The sequence below is a fragment of the Oryza brachyantha genome, chromosome 1 (genome assembly GCF_000231095.2).
Source record: "Oryza brachyantha chromosome 1, ObraRS2, whole genome shotgun sequence".
In the NCBI taxonomy this organism is placed as follows: Eukaryota; Viridiplantae; Streptophyta; class Magnoliopsida; order Poales; family Poaceae; genus Oryza; species Oryza brachyantha.
The window spans coordinates 25,598,901-25,613,490 of record NC_023163.2 but is presented as its reverse complement, the minus strand read 5'-3'; the positions used below and the strand labels follow the sequence as shown (position 1 = coordinate 25,613,490).

Here is a 14,590-nt window from a genome sequence, read left to right as displayed (position 1 = left end):
AAAATCTATCAAATAAATACCAAATCTTACAAAATTTTGATAGCATAACCACGTATATTTCAATCATTCATTTGAAATATTAACAACATAATCATTTATTCAAAATTTCAACCAGCAACACCGTGCGGCAGCTTTTCACCTTGCGGCTCGAGGCAACAACCGCCTCCTTCCCCACGGCCCGACGCCGACGCCGCCGCCTCCCCCACGGCCCGACGCTGCCGCCTCCTCCCCCACGGCCCGACGCCGCGGCATCCTCCTCCATGGTCCGCTGTCAAAGCCGCCGCCGCCTCCTCCACGGCCCGCTGCCGAAGCCGCCGCCTCCTCTCCCCACGATGGACTCCTCCCCCACGGCCTGCTGCCAACGGCCCGACGCCGCCGCCTCCTCCTCCTCCCCACGGCCAGACGGCCGACGCCGACGTTGCTGCCTCCTCCCCCCTAGCCCGAGTTTAGACAGAGAGGAGGGATTGAAAAATATTAGTGAGGGGCAGCATAGTCCACTCATAATTAAAATTTAATTTTTTTATTTCATTTATTCTAAACCCTAACGGCATACTTCAACGAGGTCAGACGGCTGCTTCGTTTTAAAAAAGAGGGCCAAATTTGCAAAGTTGAAAAATGAGGATCAGATCCATAGTTAGCTTTCAAAGTAGGATCAAATATGCAATTATCCATATATCTTTCATATCACATCTAACTATATTTTATTAAATATATATTAACTTTTAATTAGTGTTTAAATATTTGATGTGATAAGGACTAGAAAAGGCCGAGGGAACTTAACCCTTAGAAGTGTCATGTTCACATCCTACAGGCTACAGTGCCAGAAATAGTGATACCATACAGGATTTGTAGTTTAGCACACGGCCGATGGGGACAACATCCGATGCCTACTGGTAATTAATTAACGCTAGATGAGCTGGTAACTAATTAAGGCCCCGTTTAGTTTAAATTTTTTTCAAAAATATCGGATCGAATATTTGGATATTTAAATAAAGCATTAAATATACATAAATATTAAAACCAATTACACAGTTATGGGGTAAATCGTAAAATGAAACAAATCTTTTGAGCATAATTAGTACATGATTAGTCATAAATGATAAGGTAATCAACATGTGCTAATGATGGATTAATTAGACTCAAAAGATCCGTCTCTTGGTTTCCAGGCGAAATCTAAAATTTATTTTATAATTAGACTATATTTAATACTTTATATATATATATATGACCGTACGCGTTGATATGATTTCTCTCCCAAAAATTTTTGGAAACTGAACTAGGCCTAACAGAGATGAAGCTAGGAGGTTAAGATGCAATTGGTGTACCTACAAGGCTACAACATACGTGATATCCATACGTGAAAGGAGTAGCGTAGTGGTTGCAGTGACCTGAGTAACACCTGTATACGGATACTATTTTGTTGAGAAACGCAGATATGGGAAAATGCCAAAAATGGAGATTGATTCGGAATGAAGCGGTCCCTACTCCCTACACTTCAGATGATATCTTCTATACAACGGAAGAAATCTGGGCACGTTAAAAACAAGCCCCATGGGCCATGGTTAAACTGATATATTTCATTAAACTTGTATTATACGTTTGATCATTCATTTTATTAAAAAAACTTATGCAAATATATAAAATTTTATTATAGTTAAAATATATTTAGTGATATTCAATCGCAGCAAAATAAATGGTAATTTCATAGGTTTTATGAATAAGACGAATGATCAAATATATACCAAAAAAACATCATCATCTATTAAAATCGGATATAATAGTATATTATGCCAAAACTTACTTGGAATTTGATAGTACTAAAATAAAATAGGGTGAGAACCAAACAAGCGGTAAAGCTGAACAGCTTTGTAGGGGAAAAAAGAAATATTTAAACATAGTTTGAGCTGCATAGCTCATACTCTCTTCGTTATAAAGTATAGCTATTTCCTAAAAATCATAGTCAGGTCATTAGAAATAGCTCTATTTTACGACCGACAAGCATGTAATAAAATTCTCTTTTGTCACAGGGTCAACCGGCAACTGAACGTCTCGTACTAAATTGGGAGAAATTGTTCAATGGTCCTCAAAAGAAAATTTTCTCTTGTGTAAAAACCTCATATGTACAGACAAAATCCCAAAGCATACAAGCAGGTCACTCGTTGTTGCAGCGACGACAATGCTTTTATCCAATTTCCCCTGCCATCTTGTTCCACCCGTCCACCGCCATCGTCCCCCCAGTTGTTGTTCATGGGATATTTACATATTTACCAATCACGTCATGACACTTAAAACTCCCTAACATATGGCCTACATATTTTTATACAAACATATAAATCATGGTGATATAGTTAAGCAGCGTTATAACACTGCTAGTAAAGAATCCAGCCGTTCATTTCCTTTTATCAATAAATCAGGAAAACTATGAAAAGTGACAAATTGTGCGTCAGATGGCATCATTGGCCATCAGCTTGACCTCCTGCCATCCTCCCCATTGAGAGTGTGAAGTAAAGCAAGATCAACGTGCCCACACTAGACCTACAAATCAAAGAACATATGTTAAGGACTCAGGGCCATGTAATGGTCTAATGGACCATACATTTCATCAGCTATAACCAAGATGAGGTCTTGGATATGTTTAAAAAATACAAATTTTATCGTTTTAAAGACAATATGCATTATAAGATCAATCCTTAGAAGCTCTATTTCTCAAGTAAATTAATAAGATTACCCCATAAGTTGAGAAGAAGATAATATGCCAACATTGACGCCATAAGTTGAGAAGAAAATAATATGCTAACATTGACTAATTATAAGATCCAATTCATTTTTCTAAAAGCATTGACGCCATATTGATGTATTGTGTCATTTGGGTTATCGCCGTGTATTGTGGACTGCAGATTTTAGTGTACACATAGTCTGTGTGTAAGAAAAACTGGCCTGAATAACACTGCCATTTAAAAAGAGATAGTAAATTCAGAACTTGAAAGGTTCAAGAAGTGTAGAATTAGCCAATTACAACTAGAACCGTAGAGAAAATATGTTTAACCTGACAACCTAAGAGAGCCCGGACACACATAACATGTCATTGATTAGTCGTAACTCAATAAGGTAAGGGCAATCAAGTTTAGTGAGGAGGATGACCAATGCAAACAGTGCCCTGAAAAATTAATTCCATGGGCTAGGAAAATTGTTCATCTAAAATTAGACAAGCTGAGGTTGATCGGTACACAAAGCTAGATTGAAACAGACACATCTTACCAAACTGCAAGCTATTAACAACTTTTCACCAAATGGAAAATTAGGCAGGTACATGGTTCCTAACCTCTGGCCATGACACCGACAAGGCAACAAAATAAAGTGCACACGTTTGTCCTGGAAGGGCCCCCTATTGGTATTTTAATCATATCAGAGCAGCTGCAAGAATAGCTACAAAGGGCCTGTCTGGACTGAATGAAAGGGAAAACGACCATATTATGAAAATATCTCTACTCATTTGGTTTCAAAAAAAAAAAACATCTCTACTCATAGCAACTAGTTCAAATGAAAAAAACAGGTATTAATTCCTTGGAAACTCATATAGGATGATGCAGTATAATTCGTTAGAATTTTCAATCAAATTTATGGAACAATTGCTTTGGGCTTATGATATTGATGCCAATCATAAAGTGCCAATACCGATGATCTTCTGAATGGTCAATCGCCTTTGTTACATATTTAGTGTTTCTACTTTATAATTCATATACGATTTATAGAGGCATTGCACCATATTCCTGTGATTATTCTATTAACAAGTCAGCCGATGAAGGCTACTGCTTTTTTCGTTAATGGATTTCTTTTATTCAATTCCTTGATGGAAAATCAAACTCACAGTGCTGCGAAGGCAAAAAGGATCTTCCTTGGGTCACGCCACCCTGGGACCCGTCTGCCTGTTCGTCGGCGCTTTGCCCCACTGGCTGTTGGTGTCGAAGGGTGGAATTGCTCCTTTGGGCTGCCATCAACGTGCACAGGCACCACCTGCTTCTCGTACGCGCACAACACACCTGTGCATATATATTATTGGGTTGTGCATAAGTATCTGAATATATTGAGGATAAATTAATGTGTTAGTACCTCCATCCCAATAGGATTCATTTTTTACTATAATTATGGACAAGATTTATAGCTAAGCCTTTTTTTTACTATGAATCTGGACGGTTGGATGGAGGTGGTACATTAATAGTATTTTCAGCGCATCAAATTTATGAGATTTGTAGTGTATGTAGTGCTACTACATTTCAGAAGAACTACTAACAGAGACATCGTTAATAGAGTTCTAAGTTAAATTAAACAAAACCAGATACCATATCTGTGCATCACTTTCACCTGAGCCAACAAAAAGTTTCTCCCAGCACCAACATGTTCGGTAAGTTAGTAATTCCCCTTATGAGTTTTTTTTAGGAATTAGGAGAGAAAATGTGGCCAGTTTGGCCTGTCAAGTGATTTATAGTTTTATCTATGTAAAAAAAGTCTTCACATCACACTTGGGATTAAGATTGACCATCCATGTTTGTATTTCTATTCAATATCTAAGCATCTAACATTTTCCATGTGGATAACAATGTCAAAGTCATAACTAAACCTTGGTTTCCACTCCTTTATTGCTTAAAGATGTTGCCATCTTGAATCGTCAAGCTGCAGGATTGATCCCCTAACCTTTAATTTTTTATGCTAGCTTCTTAAGCAAAATGCCAAAATCGCATGAATTGGTTGAAACCTAATCTAGTTGATGGGAAGCGGAATGCAAAAACATTCAATTGGGTTGCAAACTTGAAATTGGTTTTGCCCTTGTAAAGTTCTAACCAATATTTCAAATTCAAACCCTATGCATTGTTGCTAAAAGTAGCACAGTGTGGTGCCCTGGCCCATGGGGATAGCCACGTTTCTTGATAGCCCAGTTGGTGGCAGGTAACGTTGCTAGTTTGTTCCCAAGGATTGATGAGGATGCAGCTGTCTCACGCAAAGCATCTGACACGACACACGAATTAAGATCTGCACTCGAGGATCCCCACGCAAGCTGACGCATGCGTGGACACCCGACCTGCATCCTGGCCATCCGGCCACGCTAAATTCAGAACAGCAAAACTATTTACCAGCAACTGAATTGGACTCTGAGATGTTCCTGAAATCAGAATTCAGAACAATCGCAGAGCATGATGATGAACTGACCTGTGGTGGAAGGATTGGCGTCTCCGCTCCTCTCCCGCTCGAGGCCCTTCCCAGCGAAGGAGGACTCCACCTTCTTCTACGATCGCACAAAGAGGATAAGAGATACAAGATTGCCACGCGAAGAAACCGAATCCCCAGCCGGACTAAGTACGCTTACGAGCTCCGCTTCAGCCTCGGGTGATTCCGCCTCGCCCCCGATGTCGACCGCCACGAACTCCGGCACGGCGCCCCGGTCCGCCTCCCGGCGGACGGGGTCCATGGTCGTACGCCAACCCAGGAAGCTACCTCCTGCCCTGCCTCGGCTGCTGCCGCCACCAAGGGAAAGGGTGCGATTGTGCGAGCTCACAAAATACTGCCAGCCACACGGCGTGGCAACACGGCCACGGCACCGCTGAGTCCACGACCGCGTGGGACGAGAGGGGGAGTCGTCGCCGAGACTTGAACCGGTCGCTTCTCTTGACTCCAAGCAGCTCCCCTCGTCTGTGCAGACGACGAAGCGAAGCGGCGTGGGAGACGGGGCGGCGGCCGTGCGGAGTTTCAGAACTAGTAGTAGAAAGCGGGGGGGAGGAGGCACGGTGGCAACCTGGGATTAATTTTCACGCAAGGCGGAGCGGGCAGACGAAACGGCCGGACGATGGAGGATGATGGGAGGGGGAGGGGGAGGGGGACGGCGGCCGCTCACCAAAATCGGGCGGGCAAGGGGCGGGATACACGTACGTGGCGGCGACGGGTGGCGAGCGCGCGGGCGCGGGGAACAGGACAAGGAAATCTCCCCCTCCCACCCTTTCTCCCTTGGAAGCAAAGGGGGACTGACGCACGGAGTACGTGCGTACTACGGGAGGAAGGGGGTAAATGCCGTGAGCTTATCGCTTTTTGTGTAAGGTGGTGTGTAGATTGAGAAAAATTTTGGGAAAAATGTTACGTTAAATGTTTGACTAGATGTTGAAAGGGGTTTTCGAACACGAATAAAAAAACGAATTTCACGGCTAGCCTAGAAACCGCGAGACGAATTTTTGAGTCTAATTAATCCGTCATTAGCACATGTTGGTTACTGTAGCACTTATGGTTAATCATAGACTAATTAAGCTTAAAAGATTCGTCTCAAAATTTCTTTCGTAACTGTGTAATTAATTTTTTAATTTATCTATATTTAATATTTTATTTATGTATCCAAATATTCGATGTGATGTTTTTGAAAAAAATATCTTGAAAACTAAGGCCTAAGCAAAGCTCGATCAGGAAACATCTCATCCGCTCGTTTACCCCCCATCGACCGGGATGTCAAGCCCCAAAAGGGTGGGATGAGGGCAGGTGGGTGGGACCCGTGTGGTGGGTCCGGGGTTGTTTTCCGCACATTTGTCATCGTCGTGGTTCTTTTTCCTTGAACGTTGCTATGTCGTATTTATTAGTGTCTATAATCAATTTAATAGTTAATTTATATAATAGGTATATGTAAAATATATACTATATTATATTACATGTCATATACATATTATGTTTTGAAATCCGTGTTACAACTGATTATAAATCTATAAATCTATAGTTCTTTTCTATTATCTCCTTAAAATATATTTATAATTAGTTTATAGTCTGTTATTCTACAGCTCAGAGACTGCTTGCTTCCTCATAGGTGACGTGGCAATGGCGGCATCTAACCCGGCCAAATATTGTTTCGCTTAATCGAGGATCAGAGGGGAGGTGATCAGCCGCTGAGCGGGGACTGATGTGTCCAAATGTCCAGCTATGTAAAGTGTTAATCAAAAATGAGACGGGCTTTCCACCAACTCCTACTGGCCCATCCTCAGGTCTGACGTTCACTTGTGGCCTGTGGGAGAAACAACACAACCATGGTCCGCCGAAAGCCCAGAAGGCTTTTGTTACTGGGACTGGGTAAACTTTGTGTTGTGCAATTTGTGCTAAGTACTGGGCCTCTGATATCCTGGCACAACTTCCTAACTCGCCCTGTTGGGCCAGAATTGCATCATGGATCTCAGGTGTAACCATTGCTGTACTCTATCTGTTATGTTTTTGGATTTATCATGAATAAATAAATATGTTTTATATAAATGTGTGTTTAGATTTATTAGTATTCATATAAATTAGAGTGGCTAGAACATCTTGTGAGACGGATGTAATAATAATCATTTGATAGCCATTGCGGAATGCGTGTGATTTAGTCGAAAAATATTACTCATTCTCGTTTCATATTACAAGTCACTTTAATTTTATCTTAAATTATTTTTAACTATGACCAAAATCATATAAAAAATATCAATATTTACAACATAAATAAATATACTATAAAATATTTAATTATAGATATAATAACTAATTTGATGTTGATGCTTAGTTTTTTAATAAATTTGGATAATCTTAAAGAGATTTGATATAATATGAATTTGAAGTGGCTTATAATATAAAACGGATGAATCAAGTGCTCTATAGCACGTAGGGTCAGGACTGTTTGGCTCATGGAGCAACGCAAGTACGCAACCATTCGATAACTTTTGCCGTTCATTTGGTTTGAATCAAAAAGCAATCATTGCCAAATTATTTGGCACACCTTTACTTCCACCGTCCCAAAACAAATTAACTTTTCAGTTTTTAGATACAATGTTTAACTCTTCGTCTTATTAAATAATAATTTATTTTTATGAGATAATAAAATATGAATAGTACTTTATGTGTGACTATTTTTTTAAAAAAATTTTAATTTTTTTTAAATAAGATGGATGATCAAATCCTTGAAAAAAAACCAAAAAAAAAAGTTGGTTCTTTTTTTTGGGGGGGGGGGGGGGGGGGGGACGGAGGGCGTAAGAGCTTACGAGCAGGTACGATAGCTCAACATGCTACTCCTAACGTTATCCACGTTAGCAAGATCAGAGACAATTTGGTACACCCGATTATCAGTGACCACTTGGTAAAAATCTCAATCCAGCTAAATCTTACCTGGCAGAGAGCGAAAGAGCCTGCTTCCAGGCTTCCATCCAGTAGCAGCCCGTAATTCCTACACGGTTCCTTCACTCCTTGTGGCGTACAAAGTACTACTGGTTGGGTAAATGGGCATTCAACTCTATTTTAAAATATAAGCATTCATCGTATTTAAATCTTATATCAAAATTAAATATTATGAGACTATTTATAGTACTAATTTTTTTGTCAGTTACTTTCCATTTTATCCATACATAACAATCACTTTCATTCATTATTAATTTATTAAGATGCAATATAAACCTCCATTGTTTGGATTTTTGGTAAAAGGTCAAATGATATATTTATAAACGAAAAATAATTTATGATCAATTTTTTATATATATGTTATTAGTGATCTAAAAGCAAAACTATAAAATAAACTATGATTAAAAAACCTCAAAATCAAGTTTAGATTTAAGTTTGAAAATTTAAATTTTAGTTTATAAATACAAACAAAAGCAAAAATATGAGGCTCATAGTCTTTTATGTGTAACCTTAATTTCCATTAAGTAACCTATAAATGTTTATATTTTGGTACGGGGGGATGGTAATTGTTTGGCTTATTCATGAAAAATGTCAAACAACATATTTACAAATAAAAAATAATTTATAAACAAAAATTGTGTATACGTGTTCTTGGTGATTAAAAGACAATGCTAAAAGATAAACTACAATAAAAACATAAAATCACACCTAGGTATAACGGGAGTTCAATGAGGCTAGGGGTTTGTCCTCAACTTTCGTTTCAACTCACTTTTATGGTATATGTAATCGTGTACATCAAGTTTTATTCCCATGAAACTTAATTACTTTTTTTCTTTATAAATTATATGCCGTATCACCATTTTGTATGTGATATGCTATTTAATGAGATTGAAACCACTCATTGGTGTGTGATCACGCACAAAACATCAAAAGTTATTATAACCAGAGGAAGTATTACAAATTAAAGAATGAGCTCCTCAAGCACTTCCCTCGACTAACATCCATATTCATGCCTCTTCATTGATTTTTATAAGTTCCGTAAATATGATCAACTTGTTGATGTTGCTTTTCTAGTGTGCCTCCTCTCCCCTCTCCCCCATCACTATGATAGTCGATGAGGCTAACGCTTTTTCTATCCTCCACGTTGTTTCTTTAGATCTCACAATAGTGTGAGTAAAATACACCTGACAATGGGGGGCACCGTGTGATGGAGAGCAATGGAGCCCATAGGCCACGGGTCTAGGTGGCATAGATCCAACCGTTCCGCTTTTATCTAGTGACGACGAGGTTGGCAACTACAGTGCACGTGGATGGGAGAACTCGTGCCAACAAAACCACACGGCACACGGTGGTGTGTGATGCTACGACATGAATCTACTCGTCAGAGTACTCCGCCAGCAAGATCTACTCGTCTATGCTAATGCTCAACGTTGGCTATCCATGTCAATAGTTCACACTGCCTAAGTGTCAATCGAGCACGGCGACACTGCCATCTTCTCCCTCTATTTCACTCATCCTCTCTTCCTGTATAGTTCACCCACAAAATTTAATTTCTAGGAGGCCACGTCATCATTAAATCACGGTCATCCGATCAAATCTGATGGGCTCTAGATATTCGCCACGTGTCAAGCCCACCGTCCACGAGCTCTCCCCTCCACCCCTCTTGCTTCCTCTTCTCAGATCTGATAAGGGCAAATGCTAAAACGCATGGTGGTGGTGGTGCTGATGTTGATGCAGGGATATGATACAGGGCGATACGCGCGTGTAAGATGGCGATGGAGGAACTGATGTATGATTCCCATTACAACTCTAAAACTACACGGATGTCAATCGTTCGTACAAATGTTCAAAATTTTAAAATTTCTAATATGCATGCAGCAACGTGCAGGGTATCTAGTTACTTTTATTTTTTTACCACTCTATGATTCTCTCTTTTGAGGAAGATACAAGCAACCTCACCAAGTGCCCTCTCTTCTCTACGGCACTGCACGTCTAATATAAGGTGGTGTTTAGATTGAGAAAATTTTTGGGAGAAGTGTCATATCAAATATATGATCGGATGTTGTAAGGGATTTTCGAACACGAATAAAAAAACGAATTTCACGGCTAGCCTAGAAACCGCAAGACGAATCTTTTAAGCCTAATTAATCTGTCATTAGCATATATTAGTTACTGTAGCACTTATGGCTAATCATAGACTAATTAGACTCAAAAGATTCGTCTCAAGATTTCTTACATAACTATGCAATTAGTTTTTTAGTCATCTATATTTAATGCTTTATTTAGATGTCCAAAAATTCGATGTGATGTTTTTAGAAAAAAAATTTAGAAACTAAACAAGTCCTAACATGGTGATACCATTCGTTTACATCTAGGATGCAGGCAGACACGTCTACTCCAATAGCCGGCTCTAACGTAGGAAAATCAGTCGTTGACAGCCGCGAAAACCACCATGGCCGCCGCCCCGTGTGAAACAGAGTAGGAATTTTTTGTCCCCTTCCGGATATTATTTCCCCTTTCCGCGTTGCCCCCAAAGCTCCGTTCCCAGTTCCCATTCCCAGCTATATGATAGCTTTTGCGTTGACAGCCACCGTTTTTAACCAACGCGCGAATTCTGAACTTTCTGAAGGCGATACCTCACCCAACCTACACCTATCCGCGGCCTCCGTCGTTGTTTCTTTATTCTCGCGCCTTCCCGCTGATGCCTGGAATGCGGCCGATTTCAAAGTCGTGTTTCATCTCAGCTCCGAATTTCTTTCTTACCCCCTCCTGGAGTTCCCGGCTCGAGATGGTTTCAGCGCCCTTGAGCTAGCTGCCGCTTTCTTTAATTCGCCGTAAGCAACATCGTCGTCGAGGAATTCGATCCGGAGGAAGGGTTCGTTCTCCCTGTTCGGCCTGCGGGAATGGCATTGCTGGGCGTCGTCGTCAGGGCGTTGATCGTCGCCGCCGCCGCGGCCGTCGCCTCGGGCAGCGGGCTTCCGGTGCCGGGATACGACGGGCTCGCCGTAGGGTTCTACCGCAAGACGTGCCCCCAGGCGGAGGAGCTGGTGCTTGCCGAGATGCGGGAGATCGTCGCGGAGGACAGGACTCTCGGGCCGGCGCTGCTGCGGTTCATGCTCCACGACTGCTTCGTCAGGGTGCGTGGCTGGCGTGGCTCGATCGATGACCATGCCGTCGCGTCGCGGCGCGGGCATACGGATCCTCGATTGTGCGTCGACGTCGCGTCGCCGTAGCGCGTGCTGCTGCTGCTGCTGGTCGATGGTTCTGATGACTGTGTGGTTGCTTGGCTTCCTGGCGTGCAGGGGTGTGACGCGTCCATTATGCTCATCTCGCGGAACCAGACAGGGGAAAGGGACGCCGTGCCGAGCTACAGCCTCCGCGGCTACGAGCAGATCGAGAGGATCAAGTCGAGGCTTGAGGAGGCATGCCCGATGACCGTGTCGTGTGCGGACATCATCGTCATGGCCGCGCGGGACGCCGTGTACCTGGTAATGGCCGCGAGCTCTCCCTGAGTAATCCGCGACGAGTACTCCGGTCGCCTTGATCTTTGTTCCCTCATGATGTTGACGAGCGGCTTCGTCTTTCCAGAGCAAGGGGCCGCGGTACCCGGTGGAGACCGGACGCCGGGACGGCAAGGTCTCCTGTGACATGGACGCCAACAATGATCTTCCGCCGCCCGGCTCCAACATTGTCGATCTCAAGATATACTTCAGCGTCAAGAACCTCGGCTGGAAGGACCTCGTCGTTCTATCAGGTACGTGATTACGTCCAGTTTTGCTCAGCGCGAGCAGAAGCGCACAATCCATTCACCAGCTTCGATTTTGTGCGTGATTTATTCAGGGAGCCACACGATAGGGAGGGCGCAGTGCGGCTCGTTCGCCGGCGACAGGCTGTACAACTACAGCGGGCAAGGGAAGCAGGACCCGTCGCTGAACGCGACGTACGCGCCGGAGCTGAGGAAGGCGTGCGTGGCCGGCGACCCCAAGGACGAGACGTTCGTGGAGATGGACCCCGGGAGCCCGTACACGTTCGACCTGAGCTACTACCGGGAGGTGTACAGCAACAAGGGCCTCTTCGTCTCCGACCAGGCCCTCCTCGCCGACAAGTGGACCAGGGACTACGTGGCGAGGATGGCGTCCGCGTACTCGACGGACGAGTACTTCAGGGACTACGCCGAGGCCATGACCAACATGGGAAGGCTCGAGGTGCTCACCGGCGACAACGGCGAGATCAGGAAGGTTTGCAGCGCGTACGTTGACTAAGCAAGATAGTAGACACAGCCAGCGGTTGGTTGGCGCGGAGTTGGCCCAAGCGATTCGTGCAATCGTCATGTGACCGTGGCAACGTGGGAGCCAGCCAGCCAACCGCGATCGATGCAGCTGCACTATTATTCTATCGGTCGGAGGTGGTTGGGGCGTTGACGATGCCACGCGTTGAAATTTTCTCACAGTTGTAAAAGAAAAAAAAACCTATATGTATATATCAATATACGATTAGCATAGATTTTCTCTGTCCCCCCCCCCCCCCCTCACACTGTTCTTCACGGTTAGGCAAAATGTAAAGATACTCCTATGACATACTTTCATCAGTTTTACAACCAATCATGAGCATGCGTAGCAAGAACTGGTCCTGCCTTGCAAGACAATAGAACAGCAGTTGGCAAGTTTGGCACACGACGGAACGTCCGCGTAGACGAGGACGGTGGATTATTCGCCGTGAGCCCGTGACCAACCACGAACGGACGCGCACTCGGGCAGGCGAATTATCCCGGCAGATACGACGGGCCGGCGGGCGCCTTCCTTTCCAGTTCCATCGCGATTCACCAGACGGCCCCGACGAGAGGACACCGCTCTTGGCACGGCCTAGTAGGCCTGTAAACGGGCTAACGGCCGGTTTGGCTACTGGACGGGTTGTCTTCCAAGGCTTGCCATGTCCAACGGCCCACTGGTGGTAGCTCTGCGCGGGCCCATATCCTCGGCTGGTTAAAAACGGCCCGTCATTGAATACTGCCCCGTTGTGTTCGGAATGATTCATCCGCAAAAACTGAAAAAGGGCAGACGAATGTCCGTTAACCACGTGAACACTTCGTATATACAAATTGATATATAAAATTTATGTACATATTTTTATTTTTATATAATCTTTATAGATACAAGATGATATTTTTCATGCAAATAGTTTTTCCTATTAGACACTTTGTTATAAATTTGTTTCTATGTATAAACTTTTTATACATAAAATTTAGAGTATAAAGATAAAACTTTATAAGTACAAAAACAAATTATATATATATATATATTATATAATTTTTTTAGTACGTAGATATATTTGCACGGGTTAACAGGCACAAAGACATTAGTTCATTAGACCCACCCATTAACAACGGGGTGTTTTTACCACGGAAGAACATAGGATTGATTTGGCGCTGTCATGTGATGCTTTGCTATCAACACGATAGCGTGTGCCACCGAGCAGATCGTAATGCATTGTTATACGTCATAGTCCAGTTGGGTATCATGGAGACGGGAGAGTTTGGGAAATCAGGCGGCACAATCGGCTACTCCATCTTGTACAAGTTTGCTACTCTGTTTGCCGCACACGCATGCCTATTTTATTTTGCTACCAAAGTGTCTTGGAAACCAAGAAACCTGCTGTAGTTTATGCGTGGTTAACTGGCTATCCTCTCAATCCCGCGGCCTCCCAGGGATCTTAGTACAATTTTGGTCATCGTTGCAGAATTTGGAACCGGCAATCCGGCATGAACTCAACATCCTTTGGGTTGATCATGCCGGGGTGATCTAGCTGTTCTTCCTCGCGTAACATACAACGAATATGATCATTTTGGTTCGTTACCCTGCCAATTTTGGTATGGTTGCAAACCGAACGCTCCAACCAAATTATAGTACACTCATATTTTTTTTTCTGATTATATGTATAATTATAAACCAAAAAAATAAATTTTTATTTTAAATTTGGAGTTGATTTTAAAGTTTTTTTAACGTAGTTTATTTTTCAGCTCTGCCTTTCACTAAGAATACATATACAAATATTTTATTTATAAATTATTTTTATTTACAAATATATTATTTGTTTTTTTCTAAAAAATCCAAATGATCACCCCCAGTATCATTATCACCCCCTAGTTTCTTTTTTATGCTTATAAGTCAAAATTTAAATTTTCAACGTTAAATTTAGAGTTGACTTTGAGGTTTTTTCGCCGAGATTATTTTTTAGACTTGGGTTTTAGATCGCTAATAATACATAAATAAAGTTCTATTCACAAATTATTTTTTATTTGTAAATATGACGTTTGACTTTTTCTATGAAAAAGCGAAACAGACACCCCGGTATATTTTTCTTTTATTGGTAAAAGTTCTCTAAACTAAATATATCGCATTCATTCTACCAAAAAAAATACTTGTGCAAA

At 42.3% G+C, this 14,590-nt stretch overlaps 2 protein-coding genes across 4 annotated transcripts; one reads left to right on the top strand and one right to left on the bottom strand.

The window, feature by feature from the left end:
• Positions 1-6,011, bottom strand: LOC102703077. 3 transcript variants are annotated; one of them, XM_040527231.1, is made up of 4 exons: positions 5,363-6,011; positions 5,206-5,278; positions 3,869-4,040; positions 1-435 (listed from the first exon to the last, which is right to left on the bottom strand). In XM_040527231.1, the coding sequence occupies exons 1-4, from the start codon at positions 5,462-5,464 to the stop codon at positions 108-110; spliced, it is 675 nt and encodes a 224-aa protein (XP_040383165.1). In that variant the 5' UTR covers positions 5,465-6,011; the 3' UTR covers positions 1-107. The 3 variants fall into 3 exon arrangements, with proteins under 3 accessions (XP_040383165.1, XP_040383161.1, XP_006644823.1); XM_040527227.1 differs by having other exon boundaries at positions 5-435; positions 5,206-5,281; XM_006644760.3 differs by lacking the exon at positions 1-435 and adding an exon at positions 1,860-2,535 and having other exon boundaries at positions 5,206-5,281; positions 5,363-6,000.
• A 4,769-nt stretch (positions 6,012-10,780) lies between these two features.
• On the top strand, positions 10,781-12,776 carry LOC102702797 (peroxidase 1-like). Its single transcript, XM_006644759.3, has 4 exons — positions 10,781-11,300; positions 11,466-11,651; positions 11,752-11,917; positions 12,004-12,776. The coding sequence occupies exons 1-4, from the start codon at positions 11,067-11,069 to the stop codon at positions 12,423-12,425; spliced, it is 1,008 nt and encodes a 335-aa protein (XP_006644822.1). The 5' UTR covers positions 10,781-11,066; the 3' UTR covers positions 12,426-12,776.
• Positions 12,777-14,590: the final 1,814 nt, after the last annotated feature.